We start from the raw sequence: 17558 nt of genomic DNA, 5'->3' as shown, positions 1-17558 counted from the left end.
ACAAAATCACCCTTGTTTGCTAGGAGGAACGAGCAGAAGCACTGTCGTGGTGAAGGACTCTCTGGTGAAGCTTTCCCAGGTGTTTTTCTAACTTTCTCAAAACACTATCATAATAAGCAGATGTTATTGTTCTTTAGCCCTGCAAAAAGTGAACAAGGAAAGTGCATTAAACATGCCAAAAAACTGTTGCCATGACTTGTTCTTGACTGGTTTGCTTTTACTTTGACTGGACCACTTCCCCCTCTTGGTAGCCATCACTTTGATTGTGCTTTGTCTTCAGGATCGTTCTGGTAAAGCCATGTTTCATCTCTTGTCACAATTCTCTGAAGAAATGTTCTGGATCTTGATGCCATGTGCTTAAAATTTCCACTGCAAGGTCTGCTCTTGTCTGCTGCTGATCTGGGCACAACAGTTTTGGCACCCAAGCAGAAAGTTTGCTCCACTTTAATTTTCAATCAGAGTTGTGTAAGCTCAACCAGTTGGGCTGTCTGTGGTGTTGGCTATTGTTTGTGCTGTTAATCATCGGTCCTCTTAGGGCACAAATGAGATTAATTTTTTGCTTGCAAATTGATGTGGATGGTCTGCTCCCGTGGGCTTCATCTTTAACATTGTCTCATCCCTTCTTAAAATGAGTTATCCGTTTGTAACCTGCTGATTTCTTTGGGGACTTGTCCCCATAAACTTTACGTAAAGCATCAGTGGTTTCACCATTCTTCCATGCAAACTTCGCCATAAGTTTGATGTTTGTTCTTGCTTCAGTTGTAGCTGCATTCATTGAGGGAGGGTGGAATATGCCCCTTCCAGCTCATGCATGGCCAAAACTCCTCCCTTAGGGTGGCCTTAGACTCTTGAAATGGAGGATATTTACCCAAAGTTGAATTCTAAAGTAAAAGAATGTGTCTGTCCTAATGGCATATGGTGGAAAACTGACTTAGATAGTATTTCCACCAAAGTGTGTAGTGGAAAAATGTCTTACGACTGTACAGGGGGTGGGGTGAGGAGTACGGTAGTGAGGCCAAGGCTGTTGGGTCCTGGGCAGGCTTGTAGGGCTCTTAAGTCCCAGGCTGTTTGCCTGAATTTTCTGCAGAAGGCAGAAGGGAGTCAGTCGGTGCTCACCACTCAGTAGATGAATAACGTGGGCGGAGAGGTGAAGGACATGCAAGGTTTTATTTAGCCTGAAGTGAGGCTTGTAGAGGAGCAGTGAGGAAAAGGGGTTGAAGGTTAGAAACTGTAGGAGTTGAGGGATAAAGGAACAGGAAGGGAGGCGATTTTGTAAGAAAGGTTTTGGAAGGAACAATAGGATATTGACAGCTTTGAGTATGTCAGAGCCTGGAAATGTATAGTTGAGATTGTTACTAACAGTGAATAAGTCCTTGGTAACAAAGAATATGGTCTCCTGGGGATGAATGGAAAGAAAGTTACTAATAGTGCTGCCAGTTATATAATGCCTTCTCTTTAGTTCTTTGGAATTTATCATGGGATCATCTGCTGTCTTGAATTGCCCTCTAATCATTTCATAGGCTTTCTACATTTTCCTGCAGAAGGACAGGCCTATTCCATACACAAATGCTCCTCAACTTGTGACAGGGCTACATCCTGATAAACCTGTCATAAATTGAAAACATTGTAAGTTGAAAATGCATTTAATTTACCTAACCTACCGAATATCATAGCTTGTCTAGCCTACCTTAAACACGGTCAGAACACTTACATTAGCCTGTAGTTGGGCAAAATCTTCTAACACAAAGCCTAGTTTATAATAAAGTGTTGAAAATATCACGAAATTTATTGAATACTATACCGAATGGGTATCATTTTGGCACCATTATAAAGTTGAAAAAGCCTACAAAGAACCATCTTAAATTGGGGACTGTCTGCACTCTTTGTTTCTCCCGTGAGGTTTTAAGAAGAAAAACATCAGCTCCGCCCATCTCCCCCACCCTCACCTTACCCCCCGACACACACACTTAAAAATTTCTTTGAGAATGGGACTGGAGCATCTCAAAATTTTACAGAGATCTGTACTCAGCCTGTACACACAGTTGCGCAAATCAGCCTCAATGGATTATTTGGCTGGAAACCTCAGTAGCAAAGATTGAAAATCAATTTTCTTTCTTCTTTAGAGTCCCAGAATCTAAGTTTTTAATATTCACTTCATCAAGAGTAAACAGGGATTAAAGTGATTTATCTAAAGCAGGAAATTATAAATCCTTATTTGGATTGTAAACATTGAAAAGGAAGGGACAGGCCGATGTGGCTTTTTAGTAAGGTGTCATGTGCATTTACATCCTTCGAAAACGCTAGCTGATGATCTGACAGCCTGCTTTGACACGGATGCCCGCTGCCTTTGATTCACCGAGCCTGCCTGTCATTCATTCCCAAACCAGCCCTTAGTGCCAAGCCATGCTGTTTGAATTTGTTTAATATTTATGGGAAATTTTCTTACCCACCACAAATACCATGTCAGACCTTAATTTTTTTTTACTCTAGCTTTCAAAGCCATTTTTGAGATAGAGAAAAATTTCTATAATTCTCCTGTGCTAAATAATCAAGTCTATGTCACCAAGTCTAAGGCCTTAGAACATATGACTTAAACTGTTCTTAAGTATTGACATGTTAGTGGAAATTAGACTTTATCAGGTCCCCAAATGGTGCCATTATCATAACTTACTTTAATATAAGTAAATATTTGAAGACATTTTAAATCTGAATGAAAATTATGACACACAAGCAAGTTTTGTTTTGCTTGAATCAGGTAACGACATAAGAACTTCACCCACCCTACTTCATTTCAGCCTCTCATCCGGTACCATTTCAGAAAATTATATGTTCCTGACAGAACTTGGCTTCTCTACTTGTCACATCTAAAATGAAAACCTCTCTTTCACTGAAAGTGCTTTAGCAATGCATTATATCCCGTTTGTGTGGGACTTTCTAAAGTAATTAAAATGCAGAGCTAGGAGCCCTGCAGCAGAATTATAAAGGGCCTCCCATTTCCACTCCCACAGCAGCCTCTAAGCTCTCATTACTTTGGACCATGCACTTTGGGGAACCCAGTTGTCACATATATTTGTATTAATTGCAACCAAGAATGAAATAATTCATACATCATCAGCTCAGAAATATTCATGTGACAATATTTAATAGAAAATAATGAGTTGGTTTATTTGTACAGTAGCAGAATTAGAAAATCTAATAAAACTTGAGGAGGGTGATTATGATATTAATGATTATTGTCCCTGTACTCCTTAGAGATCACTAGAAATGTTTACATGCTTTTTTTTTTTTTAGCTTACTTGAAATATTAAAATAGAAAACCTCATGTGAAACCAGGATTCACTGGAATCTCATTCACAGAGATTTAAATGAAGCTTTTTCTTTTTTCTCTCTGTCTCTCTGTCTTTTTAACACATGTCTTTGTCTACCCTTTTACAGTGTCATTTCCTCTCCATCCCCTTTTAAGACCCTATAGAATTTGTCTTCAGTTATTTATTAAGCTCTGAAATAATCTCAAAGAAACCATTACATATTTCAAGGAGGTTTAGGCATGCTCTCAAAATGATAAATTAAATGCATCGCAAAAAGTCCATGTTCTGCAATTAATCACCCTAACCTCAGATCAAGTTGTTCATAGTTAAAAAGAATTTAAGATCTGGAAGGGACCTTAGAAATTATTCAGTTTGATGACTAGGTGAGGAAACTGAATTCTGGGGAGGTTCAGCAGCGACTTGTCCTCAGCCACACCAAGGTTTCTGAGCAGGACGCATGCTCCAGGCTTCATCTAGAACTTTTATACCGTCATCCATTCTCATTCATTTCTTTCTTTTATTCATTTATTTTCTTTTTTTCCTTCAATTTGCTTATTGTTTTTTAAGCATACTCATGAGTTTTCTTTTAACAACAAAGTATCCTGCAGGATCTGTCATCCCAATCCTCTGGCTACTGCCAACTCTATCTTTCTCTTCATTCATAGACTTGTTGGATGAATTGTCTGCACGCAGTAGGTCTACATTTTCTTACCTCTCGCTCACACCTCAATCCCTCCCCTCTGGCTACTACCAAAACAGCTCTCACTAAGACCACCTGTGACCTCCATTCTACTGCACACAATGGTGTTTTCAAGTCTTTTCATCTTGGTCGATCTCTCGAAAGCATTCTGCATCGTTGACCACTCCTTCCCTTGACTTCTGAGGGTCTCCTTCTTCTTCTCCGATGCCCCCTTCTCTGTTTCCTTTGCAAGTTCATCTTCTTCTACTTGGCCATTAAGAGCCAGTGTTCCTCAAGGTGCCTGGGATTAGGTCCTTGTCTCTTCTACCTCTCTGTTCTCTCCTTGGGTTTCTTTCTTACACCTGTGGCTTCATTTATTAGCATATATATGTGTGTGTGAGTATATATATATGTGCATGTGTGTGTACCACCATCATCTTTGACTTGGACCACTGCAGTGGCCTCCCAGCTTCTTGTCTGACCACATCTGCTCTTCCCCCTTTGGTCATTCTTCAGTCAGTCACAAGGGTGATCTTTCCGAAACTCAGATCTAATCATGTTATGCTGCTGCCTGAAGCTCTTCAATGTCTTCCTGTTGCAACTAGAGAAAACACACCATTCTTTACTCTATACCCTGAAAGATTTGAGGTGGCCCAGCCCCTCCCTCCCTCTCAAGCCTTATCTTATACACTGCTCTTGCTTGTTTCTGCTGTCACCGCCACATGGCTGTCTTCCAGTCATTCATCAGTACGCTCTTCCTCTTCATCATCGTCATCATCACTCTTCCTTGCCACAGGACCTTTACACATGCCACTCTCCCCACCTCATCCTCAGAGCTTATCTTAACCACTGCCTTCCTTCAGGTTATCCTTCCCTAACTTCCCCTATAATAAGCCCCTTCTTTTTTCTCTTTGAGCCCTGGGCACCGTTCTTCCCCTTCATTTGCAGCTTTGTATATTTATTTGTGTTATGATTTGATTATTTACCTTTCTCTGACTTTTTTGTAAGCTCTGTAAGGACAAGGCATACCTCTGACTTTCTCAATCCTGCATCCCCAGCATTTATCATAGCAACTGTCATACAGCAAGTTTCATTAAGTATTTGCTGAATGAATGAACAAACAATGCATCACGTAAAAATGAAGCAAATTTTTAACTTTAGTTGGTTTGTTGAATAAAGGTATACAGTAGACAAAAGGATGGGTATACAGTAGACGAAAACCAGCGTTACAGGAGCCCCTTTCACATACCAGACAGTTGAGTCACATTATTTAGATGGAAACAATGAATTGTCATGGACAGTTTTGCTTTCTTTTTTAACTCCTTGAAGAGCTTTTTATATGTATTTCATGCAAATAACATGGGTGGCAAGATTATTTTCAATGATTTAATACAATCTGAAATATATCTCTGAAATACTATTCTATTTTTCCATTAACATATTTTAGCAATTTTCACCTTGCATGGCTGGGCATTTGATTAACAGGAAAAAAAAAGGAATTAGAGATGTAATTAACACCTGGGATGCAATTGCCTTATTAAACTCTAATGTAACTTTAACAGCATTAAATATACATATATCTTAGACATGGCTGCTTAACTTTTGACTCTCTATGCAGCACATAGCTCTGAGACCTAGTTGTAAAAGGCATGGGAAACACCTTTTTTTAATTATGGTAATGGTGCCTTTCCATAATTGGACAAAATACAAATGCTATTTTACATGAGGGGAATAAGCAGATTGTAGAGTGGATGGATAATCTCCGCTGCTGCCCTTCTTAGTCTCCTAAAATTCTCTTCCTTTTCATAGTGACTCCATTTCTGCTGAATAATGACAACCGCTAAAACCAATCCTTCAGTTCCTCCCTGTGGTTACGATTTAAACCAGTTTGCTTTTAACCATATTGCATTTGAAACTTTCTTGAGATAACCAAGGTAATACATTGAATAGGCAGGTGGCTATGCTGGCCAAAATTTCCAGAATAGATATCTGGGGTTATGATATTACCTGCAGGGTCCAGGTGTAGATATTCCCCAAGCGAGAGGCTGGTGACTGTGGCCAACCAGAGGTCACACACCCTGTCCGAAGGAGGCAGCCATCAGCAGTCCAGGGAATTTTGCCAAGTGGCATCAAAGATCTGCTGATACTGTATCTTACAATTTTTGAAGAGATGCTAGAAAGAAAACTAGACTTTTATGTGAAATATCCAAATTTTTAACTCTTGCCAACTAAAAATTTCATGTTCTAGACATTGAACGGAACACAAAAAAATATATCTATGGGCTGGATCATTTTCCTGGCCACCAGTTTGTGACCTCTTTGTCCTGGCTCTCTAGGTCTTCACAATCTGTTTTGACTGTACTTAGCCAGGATTAATTCTTGCTGCTGTTTCAGACATTCTGTATTTTGGGTGGACTTGAATCTCTGCTTGGTCCCAAACATAGCCAGCCATTCACCTGTCTGCGGCTTAGCTTCTCCCTGCTGTTACCCCGAGTGGACCGCCTCCTCTTGCCTCCTGGTGATCCAGTGAGATCCAGTCCTTGGTGCAAAGGTCTGCCCCCAGCTACGCCAGCCTCGACCCAGCACTGAAATACTAAACACTTAATCACACATGTGGTCCTTCATGGTTGACTTCCAGTATATGTGCTTGTCTTCACATATAAGTCATTTTCCAGGCAAAGACTCAGCCTGGGAGTCTGTCCTGAGGCACCATAGACTCTCATGTGTGGATGGGACTATGTAGGATAGTGAATTTCTTTGGCAGCATCACTTCTCTTACATGCCTTGGGTGACAATGAGTTCACTGCCCTTCATGCACCCATGCTGGCTTTGGACAGCTCTGGCCTTAGAAAGTGTTTGTTTGCTTAATCAAGCAGAAACTTGCCTCCTGCTGTGACTTTGTTATCCCTGAGCATTTACCTTGAATTCTTTTGCCTTGTGCAGTTGTTTTCTGAATAAGGAGGACTCCAGGCAACAAAAGGTAGCCTTTCTTGTGCATCTAATGTGGCCATCTAAATTTTAACAGGGTTTTGATGAGAAGCAGTGTTTTTACTTGTGTGTAGACCATACGCGTACACAATTTCTTTCCTGTCAAATTCTGAGGGGGATTTTAGTGATAGTTACCTATACTCTGTCACTTTCACCATGTTTTCTTTGGAAATAACTTTTAGCCGAATTAATAAATGTTTCCTAAATCTGTGACCATATGCTTTGCTTGACATTATGTCTCTTTGGAGAACTAGTTTCTTTTTTTCTTCCAAACAATCAAGACTCTAATTATCTGTCTGTTGGGTTTTAAATCTCATAGTGTGTCATAATGCTTAGATTCATCCCTTCTGCCTAGGATATTTTGAGTATTGTGACACTCAAAGGTATTCACAGATTTAAAATTGGCTTAAGCAACCGGACTTTTAATACTAAAGCTTCCCCTTATTGTTTTATAATACACTGGAAATTACATTTCAACCACAGAATTCCATGTTATGATGTCGCCAACTGACCAAACTGCTTACTGAAAATTCATTACTGTTTTTATGTGTTCTCAGGTGCTGTGATACTCTTGGGAAGAACCAATATGTTTCGCTTTAACCATCCAAAGGAAGCTGCCAAGCTCAGGGAGAAGAGGAAGGTGAGTGTGACATCTCTATGACATCTCCAGGAGGGAACCTCCGGTGGGGATGGGGGTGGGTGGGGGTGTCCTCTCTGGTCCCAACAGTTTGACTTTCTGGAATACAGAACCACTTGAAAAGTAGTTCTGTAGCCTGGGTTGATTCTAGGGAGTTTGATTCCCAGAAGATGATGGGCTGAGGATGTAGGAGAGTGAGCAAGTAAAGGCCAGAGCAAGCAAGGAGAAACCACTCCTTCTAGATTCTTCTCTTTCAGCCCTCCCACAAAGGAATTGGGCATCATTTCACATTAAGTGGAAAGTGACTTTTACTTATCAGCCTCTATCTTAGGAATTAACCCAATGCTGGAATCATATTCATCCAAAATCAGCCACAGTAAATGTGATTTTTTCCTTGGGGTATGAAAGAGAGCAGGGTAAGTTTAGGACAATTGGGGGAGACGTCGGCTTGGTTGGAAGGGGACAGCCAGAGGGCACTTTAAGTGCTGAGTGGAGGAGGTGGGCTGAGGACCAGAAAAGGAAGGGAGGAACTGAGGGGGAAAAAATCTGTCCACAGACATCGCAGCGGGTCCTTAGACTGATTGAAGATAATAAAGATGACAGCTAACATATCTATGAGCCGGGAACGGTGCTAAACTTCTACATATATTCTGCCACTTTGTGCAGCAGCTGTTACCACCCCCACGTTACAGACAGTCAAGATGAGAAACAGACTGAGAGAGACCCTCCCTAATTTGTTCTGTAGCCAGCAAGTGGGGAGCTGGGGCTGCAGCAGGGACTTGCATACCAGAAACATCCGCCCCTGACCACTGAGCCGCACAGCCTCTCATCTCGCCTCCTTGCGTAAGGGCTGCCCGAGGTTGCCGGGGCCTTAGATGGGAAATAACGAGAGAGCCGCAAACCCCAGCCTTCTCCAGGGCTGCCGGCTCCAGCCAGTGAAGCCTCTTATCTGCTCCAGGCCAGGGTCTCCCTAGAGGGTCCTTTTTGGTCCACAGTTTCAGAGGAACAGAGGGAAGAAAACATGTTTGCCAGTAGCTTTCCATGGATGCAAAATAGGTCGAGCTTTTATTTTTTGGTCTCCCTTCACCTCTCCTACCTTCATCCTTATCACTCAGCAAGTGTGGGTGAGTGCCGCTGATAGCAGGAGAATGACAAAATGTGGCCCCTTTCCTGGACTTTAACTGGCTGGGGAGACCAACTGCACTGTGGAATTGCTGATGAATGTCTCCAGTTCTAGAACGCCAGGCCCCTGCTGTGCTTAGCCGAGGGTTTGGGTTTTCTCAGATAGACCAGTTAATTGTCACACATGTTAATTAGGAGTGTGTGCACCTCATGGTCTCTCACACGTTGGAAGCAACGAGCCCAGAGCAGTGGCCTTCCCTGTCCGCCAAGGTAACCACTCTGCCCTGTGTTTGCTCCCAGAGTGGCCTTCTGTCCTCCTTCAGCCTGTCCATGACCGACCTCTCCAAGTCCTGCGAGAACCTGTCCGCGGTCATGTTGTATAACCCCGGGTGAGTGAACAGCAGCGTCTCCTTCCCTGTGACGGTAACTGTTGTGGCATTTATCGTGCCAACTCCATTAGAGTCACTAGATAAAAATAAAACTCCTGCAACCGTGCCTCTCATCAAATCAGCCATCGTCATTTTCCAAGTTCCTTTCCAGCCCTTGCTCTGTATGTGCATAATTTTACTTAGTTATAATCACAACATAAATGGGATTGTGTTTTCTGATTTTTTTTTGCCTAACAGCATCATAAGCGTCGGTAAGGGTTGTTACAAGGCCCATTATCATTTTCATAACTGTCTAATGTTTTAGAGTCGGCAGTTTGATCGCTCAGTGCACAATCCCTTTGGCTTACACACTTTTATGTCCTTTTATAAATTATTAACGGAGGCAGCCTTGATTCTTAGGGCATCCAGTAGCCCAGGAAATTATCGTCACTACTTCCAATCACTAGGGGACCACTGAGAGCGCAAACGAGAGTGTTTTAAGTGGACTTAGGGGCTGGGAGACCTTGGGCAGTCAGCTTAACTGCTCAAGTCCTTAGTGGCTTCGTCAGTAACATGACAGTGGTAGTGAAAATGCCTAAAAACAGGGAACTGGATAAAAGGACTTCAGGAGTTCTTTCCAGTTTTGTGTGAGGCTTCATAATTTTATCTCTACTACCAGGAGAATCTCATATAAAATAATGGAGGTGAATCTAATAGCAAAATAAGTGAGATAAAACTAACGAGAACAACATCTTCTAGAGCGGTCATTTATTCAGTAGTTACTGTATACCAGGCACTGTGCTAAGCACCTTGAATTCATGATCTCTTAATTCTCACTGCAGCCCTATTCTCATTTCACATGTGGGGAAATTTGTATGCGTTTGCTCACCCCCGTATCATAGTTAGAGCTGTGGTGTGTGTCCGGGGCCATCTGATGCCAGCACCCATCTTTGACTCTCGTACTGCCTGCCTTACTCCAGTTGGGGGGGCCAGTTCATACCTGAGGTCAGTTCCATTGCTTGTGCCTCCCCCCCTCCCCAACTCAGCATCTCTCACAAACACTGAGCCATGTGCTCAAAGGCATTCAGTCCTTCAGCTCAAGTCAGCACTGTGGTTTGTGCAAAGCAGATACCTTACAACAATTTCTTCACTGTCATAGGAGGGACCTTTGAGCACGTTTCTGGATTCCTCATTTTGTAGGCCAGCAAGCTGAAGCCCAGATCCAACACCGTGCTTGAGCTAGGAAAAAAAAAAGCCAGTTAGTGCAGCCCCGTGGCTGCAGGCTCCGGGGCCCCTCCCTCCTTTTAGGACTTCTGGAAGCACAAGGAGTTTCCTCCCTTGTGTCAGCCTTTGTCTTTACCATTCAGCTTTTCCGTCTTGTTACATGCTGATTGAGGAAGGTCGTGCACACTAAATAATTCTGTCTTGAAATAAGCCGTATCCATATGACCCCTGAAATGTGAGAACACTCTGAGAGCAACTAAATGATCAGTCCTTGGGAAGGCAGGCTTTGCTGTCGGTCTCTAATTCCTTAAAGTAGTTTTAGGAGCTGCCTTTTATGGTGACTGAGATTGAATCATTCATATGTTTACTTTAAGTTTAATATGATACTACAGGTCTTTAGTGTTAATTTCAGTTTAAATAGTGTGATTCCCGTCTGTTAAATATTATTTGTCTAGTTAAATTATTCTGTGACATGAAGACTCCTTGCTTGGATTTGTCTCCCGGCTCAGGACCCACTTAATCCTGGAATCCAGGTACCACCTTCGTCGTCCTCGGCAGCAGTGATGCCTTTTAATTTGAATCCATTTGGAAATGTAATGTGGCTGTTCAATGCCTTTGAAAACCAAAAAGCAATTTATACTCAGCCTTTCATCTGAGACACAGGTCCACTAACCGTGGGCCCCTCTTTTTCTTGCATGTACCCTTGGGATGGAAGCCCTTCCTTTTTCTCCCCAAAACATAAGAGACCATGTAATTCTCTTAAAAGTAATGCCATTCTTTGTTGTTTGTTCTTAAGTTCAAACAGTTTTTCCCAGTATTTATAAAATGCGGGGCAAAGTGTGCCAGTCGTCATCCTCAGAACTTTTTATTTGACTTTCCTTGGTGGGAAAAATAAAGTTCCAACCCTGTACCGTGTCACTCGGGCTCTCCACCGTCTGTGCCCGTCTCTCAGTGTGTCCTTGCTCCAGCGGTCAATGGTAGGAATCCAAGGAGTGCTTATAGGCAAGGGCAGCCCGATCATCCTTGCAGAGAGGGATCGCCCTGCTGGGAACCTGGAGAAGCAGTATACGAGGGCAGTAGAGGTGAGGGCTCGAGCTGAGGCAGTGGAGACAGAAACCCAGAAGGCGGCTGAGCTGCGGAGATAATCAGGGCAGGGAGTCTTGAGGCCTGGATGATTAACTGGAGGTGGGATGTCAAGAAAGGAAAGATGTTGACGCCCAATTTCTGGCTTAAATAACTGGTTGGGTGGTGCGTGCCACCAGCTGAAATGGAAATATGGAAGAGGGAGGAGCAGGTTGTCAAGAGGCAAGGAGGATAGTGAATACAACCTTGAAAAACTAGGCCCCCGCCTTGAACTTTCTCCTGTGAGTGACTGTGCTTTTCGGCACTCTGTCAGCAATCAGACGTCCCCTGGGAAAAGCTGGGGTTTGTGTGGCCTGTCAGAAGCACTGTTCCTCGGCTTGCAGGATGAAGGCAGTTCACCCTGTTGAATAAAACAGATGTTCACAGCTCTTCCACTTGTACCTGGTTCATTCAGCTGGTGCTTGAGGGCCCATCATTCGTCCAGCCCTGTGCTGGGGCTCGAGTGATTAAGACAGACTGGGCCTCAGTCACCTCGGAGCATGGTTCGGTGAACAGAGAAGACACTCGTAAAGCCTTTCAGAAATCAGGACAGCAGTAGCATTGTCTTGGCACATGACAAACCTGGGTTCGTTTGGGGGGGTCTTTAAATTAGGGAAAGTGTGTAGCTCCACCCAGACCCATGCTCCACGGTGCACCACATCTCATTCTAAGTCATCTCCTCGGGCACCCACGTGGTCACAGAGTCCCGTGAGCGGTGTCGTAGCTTCAGCAGATGAGCAAGCCCTGGGAAGGAGTGCAGAGCGCGGAGTCCCTTGCCCCCTGTTTGCCTTGTCACCTGTCTAGCACCAGTTTTAACAAGCAGAGACTTAAGAGCATTGAAGGCACGTCCTGCTCAGACAGACTTGTTTCAGAACTTTCTCCTGCTGCTCTTAATACTTTCCCCTCACACGAACTAGCTGCTGGCCCTCCTAACTATTCCGTAATGCACAGCAGGTGCGTGTCATGTTAGCTTCGTGGCCCCCACAACATGCCCATGCTCAGCCCTCCTTGCCTTCTCCTCCTTTGTGTTAAACCCTCATGCCCACGTCTGTCTAACGATGCGACTATTTCTGAGTTTCTACAGCTTCTTTCCCTTCTAGCCCTGAGTCCTGGGCACCAGCCTGCCCTCTGTCAGGTGATGGCTGGCAATCATCGCCCACTCTAGCCCTCCGGGAGTCTTTTCTTTCCAAGTTGACTTCACATAGACTCTGTTTTCCCAGACCTCGTCCCCTTGCTGTCCCCACCCACACCCCAGCAAGCCCGTGGGGCCTCTTCCCTCTGAGGATTTTGCTTCCTATCACTGTGGAGGAACATATAGGAGAGAGATTTTTTTTTTTCTTTAAATGACCAACGTGGTCAACATGTGAGAAATAGCAAATGCTGCAGAGTTCTGACTGTCATGGCCGTGAAAGTGATTCTTGGCTTCCTCTAATGAGGTGACAGAAGGGAGACTCATGGGCCTGCCCTGGAGTCCTCTCCCAGCCTCGGACCTGAGGGTGGAGCTCACCACACCTCCTTGGCCCTTCAGGATGACCCTTTCTTCCTCCAAGACCCTCTCCTCTTCCCAGTGTCTGGCCTGGCCCCTCAGTACTCCTAGGAGGTGACTTTCAGCTCCAACCTGATCAACCATGAGTGGGTTCTGCAACATTATCTTCAGTCACTTTCCACCTTGAACTTTATCTTTTGGTTTAAGTGGATACTGCCTCGTTCTAGGCCTCTGGATCTATAAAACCTATCTATAAAACTGTCTATAAAACCTTCCTGCTCTTCATTCCTTGGCCAGTCATCTTCATCTTCTGAGTATAAGAATTGTGTCCTTAGGAAGCTTTCTGTGCATCTGCAGTTTGACCCAAATGCTCTTTCTTTATCTTCTGGCAGGCATTTTGTGCATACTTCTATCATAGCTTTTTCCAAACTCATTTAATTGATTCTTGTGCATTTAATTGATGTAGGCTCTTTGCGGGCAGGGACCATGCCTTACTCATCTTTAACCTGTAGAAGCTTGCGTATAGTGGGCACTTCACTAATGTTCACTGAGCTGTAGGTTTTGGCCAGCAGAATTGCTCTCAGCACAAAGGATGTGTCTGCTCATAGGTGTCCAGGTGTCTTGTGCTTCAAATGGGCCCTTTACACTTTTTAGTATCTTCACAGTACCTGGCCCTGTCTTTGTGAGTTGCTCACCCACAAAGATGTACTTCCTACATGTTTGGTGGTGTTCTTAACTATTGCAAATTAACATACCTCTTGGTTTCTTTGGTATTGTGTAGATCTGAGTGTGTGTTTTTCAATAGACTAAAAAATTACTGCATAGTACTCAACTTTTCCCAGAGCAAAGCTCTCTGAAAGAATTATGGCTGGTTTGCAAATTACTGTATCCGGTAAGATCCAACTTATCTTCCGAGCAACCTGATTTTTGTCTGTGTTCAGCAGGCAACTTCTTAATTTTCCAAATAGTCCATGTCTAAAAACAAACAAACAAACAAACAAACAAACAAAACCCATGCTCTGAATTATAGTTCAAATTGGAGTTTTACAAGTGAAATCCTTGCTACCCAAGAACATTGTATCAGCCCAACTGGGTGCGTAAAGTTAGAACATAGTTTTGGAACTTACTGCTGGCGCACACCTCTAGCTCCCTGGAAACTGTGATTTGTACACACACGCGTGATACTTAGTGCCAGAGAACTTTTGGAAGAGGCAAAGCAGCCTGGTGACTTCCCTTGGGAGTTAGCTCCACTTTGGAGAAGTGCCCAGCCGCGGTCTTTGCCGGGAGGTAATTTCCCCGCAGGGGACATCCCTCCTCAGCTGGCACAGAGTCCTTAAGAAGAAACCCAGCCGAATGCCCCGGCGTTCCCTGCCTTGCTCTGAGACTGCAAACAGGCAGCTAATGTGGCAGGATGTGGAAGCTTTCACAGCTTCTTGAAGGCACTCAAAGCAAAATTAGATAACTTCCAAGCTCATTTCAGTCTTGAAAATAAAGGAATTTTTCACTGGCGCATTAGCCTCCTCTGAGCACGACCCAGTGGTGAGCCCATTTAAATGGATGTATTTGAATAATTAAATTCTGAACAGAAGCACCTAAGTTTCAAACTCTTAGACCCAAAAAGATCAGAAGTCAGGATCAAGCTTGCATTTGGTGAGCCACCTGAGGAGTGTCATCTGAGCGGCGTAGCGGCCCGAGCAGGGCTTCGGTTTGCGTCAGTGCCAGCGCTGACCCTGTGGCCAGGAAAGGCCACGACGCCGAGGACGGCCTGAAGTCATCACCCACCAGGCCAGGAAGCCAGTTGAGCGATACTTAATTTCTTATTTTAATGTGTGCGTTATGAGAAATTTAGAGATCAAAAACAAGCACAAAAAGAAGAAATTACTGCAGAGTTAACATGTTGCTAAATATTCTAGCCTATAGCTCTTGTCTCTTCTATCTGTCTTTCTCTGTATGTGGGTGTGTGTAGATACACATTTATATATATACATTTATATTTTACATCTTTTACCAAGATGAGTTCATACTGGACTTGTAAGAGTTTGTTGCACTTAATACTTCTTTTCCTCTCAAATATTTGTATACATTATTGCAATGTCCATATAATATTCCAGTGTATGGATATTCCATATCTTATTTAACTTAAATTCTACTGGTATGCATTTTGTTGTCTAGTTTTCAACTATCACAAGGTATTGGGATGAAGAGATTTGTAGCTAAATCTATGTGGTTTTCCATGGTTACTTCCTTCCTTCCCTCCCTTCTCTTCCTTTCCTCCCTCCCTCCCTCGTGTCTTTTCTCCCTTCACTAAACTAGGAGTATAAATACATCACATTAGGGAGAAAGTAAGAAGACATCGATAAAAGGGTTACGTCCTTCATTGTAGATGACTGTAAGCTTCCAGGAAACAGACACAGAATCTAGTTTGTTGTTCACGCAATGCACAGCATAGTACCTGTAACATAGTAGACATCTAATAAATGTGAATCCAGAGGAATTCACTTTTTCCACTTTTTTCACAGCAATGTAGAAGGGGCTTCAGAAATAGAATCTGCTCGTAGCTAGAGATATTCTTGACAAAGTTTGCACCTTCAGATGAGCTCATGATCCCCCGTGCATGTCCTAGGAGGGAAGACCATGTTTTGTGGCAGGCGCCATGGCCTGCTGGCTACACTTTTCTCTGCTCTTCTTGCTCACTTCCTGCTACTTTATAAATTGTCTTATCCTGGTTTTTTCTTGCTGACCTTCAGCACAGACGTTTTATACTTGTACTTGGCAATATTTATGTTGCTGGTAATTTGGTAGTTAGCCTGTGTTTTAGTTGATGGTTATTTACTGTGTTTCTCTCTGCTGGTTTATTTTATTGGGCCTTACCATTTTTTAAAAAGTTTAGTTTGCTGCAAGGCTGGTTTTTTCTTCAGTTTTTGGTTTCAGTTGTCTTGCTTTTTTATGGACCATTTACTGACTTTACAGTTGCTATAGATTGCCTTAAATAGCTTGTTAAGATACACAATCTTGGAGAACTTGTGATGAAAGCCACTGAAAGAAGTGGGCTTCTTCCTCTATTAACTGAGATTAGTGTTAATTACCGACTATTTTTTTTTCTTTTTTGTCCTTGAACATTATTCCACTGTGAGCCACTTTAAATGATGAGCTCCTGTGTGTTTTCTGTTTTCAAGGTAGCCAGAAAGATGAGATGTTGAATTCAAAGAACAATCTGTCTTTATTCAGTTACTTTAGATTGCATTATTGGAGTAGTGGGCTACATGTGTGCTTCACTTACTTTGTAACTGCACAATTTAAAGCTGAATTGTAAAGGTCAGCTGGGCAAATGAGACTTTTCCTAGTGAAATGATGAATGGTTGTTATGGGCAAGGGTGGAGACAGTAGATTTCCCTTAGTCCTACATCAGTGGTCCCCAACCTTTTTGGCACCAGGGACCGGTTTCATGGAAGACAATTTTTCCAAGGGGGTGGGCAGCAGAGGGGAATGGTGAGCAGTGGGAGCGGCTGTAAATATTGATGAAGCTTTGCTTGCTTGTAGTCGCTCACTTCCTGCTGTGCCTGTTTCCTAACAGGCCACAGCCCAGGGGTTGGGAACTGCAGTCCTGCATGACAGCATGATTTTCATTTGAAGGAACATACTGTATTAACTTGATTACACAGCACCAGCTTTCTGTAACATATTAACTCATTTGATTAGCTCATGTTGCTGATTCAGTCAAGTGTTCCAGTTATACATGTCCGTTCTTGCTCCCAAGTTTCTGCATATGCGGTTCCCTCTGCTAGGAGACTAGTCCATGTTTCCGCCAGCTCTTTCCATGACCAAATCCTACATAGTCTCTAAGACTCAGTTGAAATGTCACTTCTTCAAAGAGGATGTTCCATCCCCAGTCCAAATTTCATCTCCTTGGCTAGTCACTCGTAGCATCCTCCATCTTTCCTTGTGAGTACTTTAAATAGTTGGTGATTGTGTCTGTTGGTGAAACTATTAATCTGCTCTTGGTCTCTGTACTTAGTGGTAAGTGAAGTATTGATTTTCTCAATACTATATTCCCACTTCTAAGTGGGTGTTTAAGGAGTAATTCTTGACTGAATGTGTGTATATGTGAATTTTTCACCAATAAGGCATTTCCATCCCCTTCTTTTATCACAGACTATAATTTTAACCTTGAATAGTTGTTTCCCAAGTCAGTGACATCAGATGTTCAGTCACCATCAGTAACCCCCACATCTCGTGACCTAAAGTTAATTGTCTTCGTTGTTGGAAACAAATGGAAATGAACCAGAAATTGATAGAAGTAAAACAGAAGTGAAATGATGGCTATAATCAAAGTCGATTTCAAAAAAAAAATTTTAAGAGGTAGTCTTGCTCATTATAAAATGAAATTCTTGTTATAAAAATATAAAACATGCAGAAATGAATAATCACAAATGTTCGTAATCCTTCCACTAAGAAATAATGGTTTCCATTTGTAATATTTGCTTAATTTTAAAGTACATATATTGTACATCAGATGTCATAATTATCCATCAGGTAGAGTATTTAAAAAAATTGACATCACAGTAGATTCACAGTTCTGTATTCTGCTTTTTCTCTCAACATTTTATTGTGAGCTTTTTCCTAG

General features: G+C 42.7%; 1 protein-coding gene across 10 annotated transcripts in view; it reads left to right on the top strand.

The window, feature by feature from the left end:
* The window catches only part of KIF16B (kinesin family member 16B), a 238543-nt gene that overhangs the window by 128261 nt on the left and 92724 nt on the right, over window positions 1-17558 (top strand). For all 10 annotated transcript variants that reach the window (XM_045528143.1, XM_045528140.1, XM_045528142.1 and 7 more), the window contains 2 exons: window positions 7533-7615; window positions 9035-9123. In XM_045528143.1, coding sequence (XP_045384099.1) covers window positions 7533-7615; window positions 9035-9123 — 172 coding nt within the window. The remainder of the gene's footprint in view (window positions 1-7532; window positions 7616-9034; window positions 9124-17558) is intronic.

The sequence above is a fragment of the Lemur catta genome, chromosome 17 (assembly GCF_020740605.2).
Source record: "Lemur catta isolate mLemCat1 chromosome 17, mLemCat1.pri, whole genome shotgun sequence".
Classification (NCBI taxonomy): domain Eukaryota; kingdom Metazoa; phylum Chordata; class Mammalia; order Primates; family Lemuridae; genus Lemur; species Lemur catta.
Note: the sequence above shows the minus strand (reverse complement) of the source record. Positions and strands in the feature narration are given on the sequence as shown.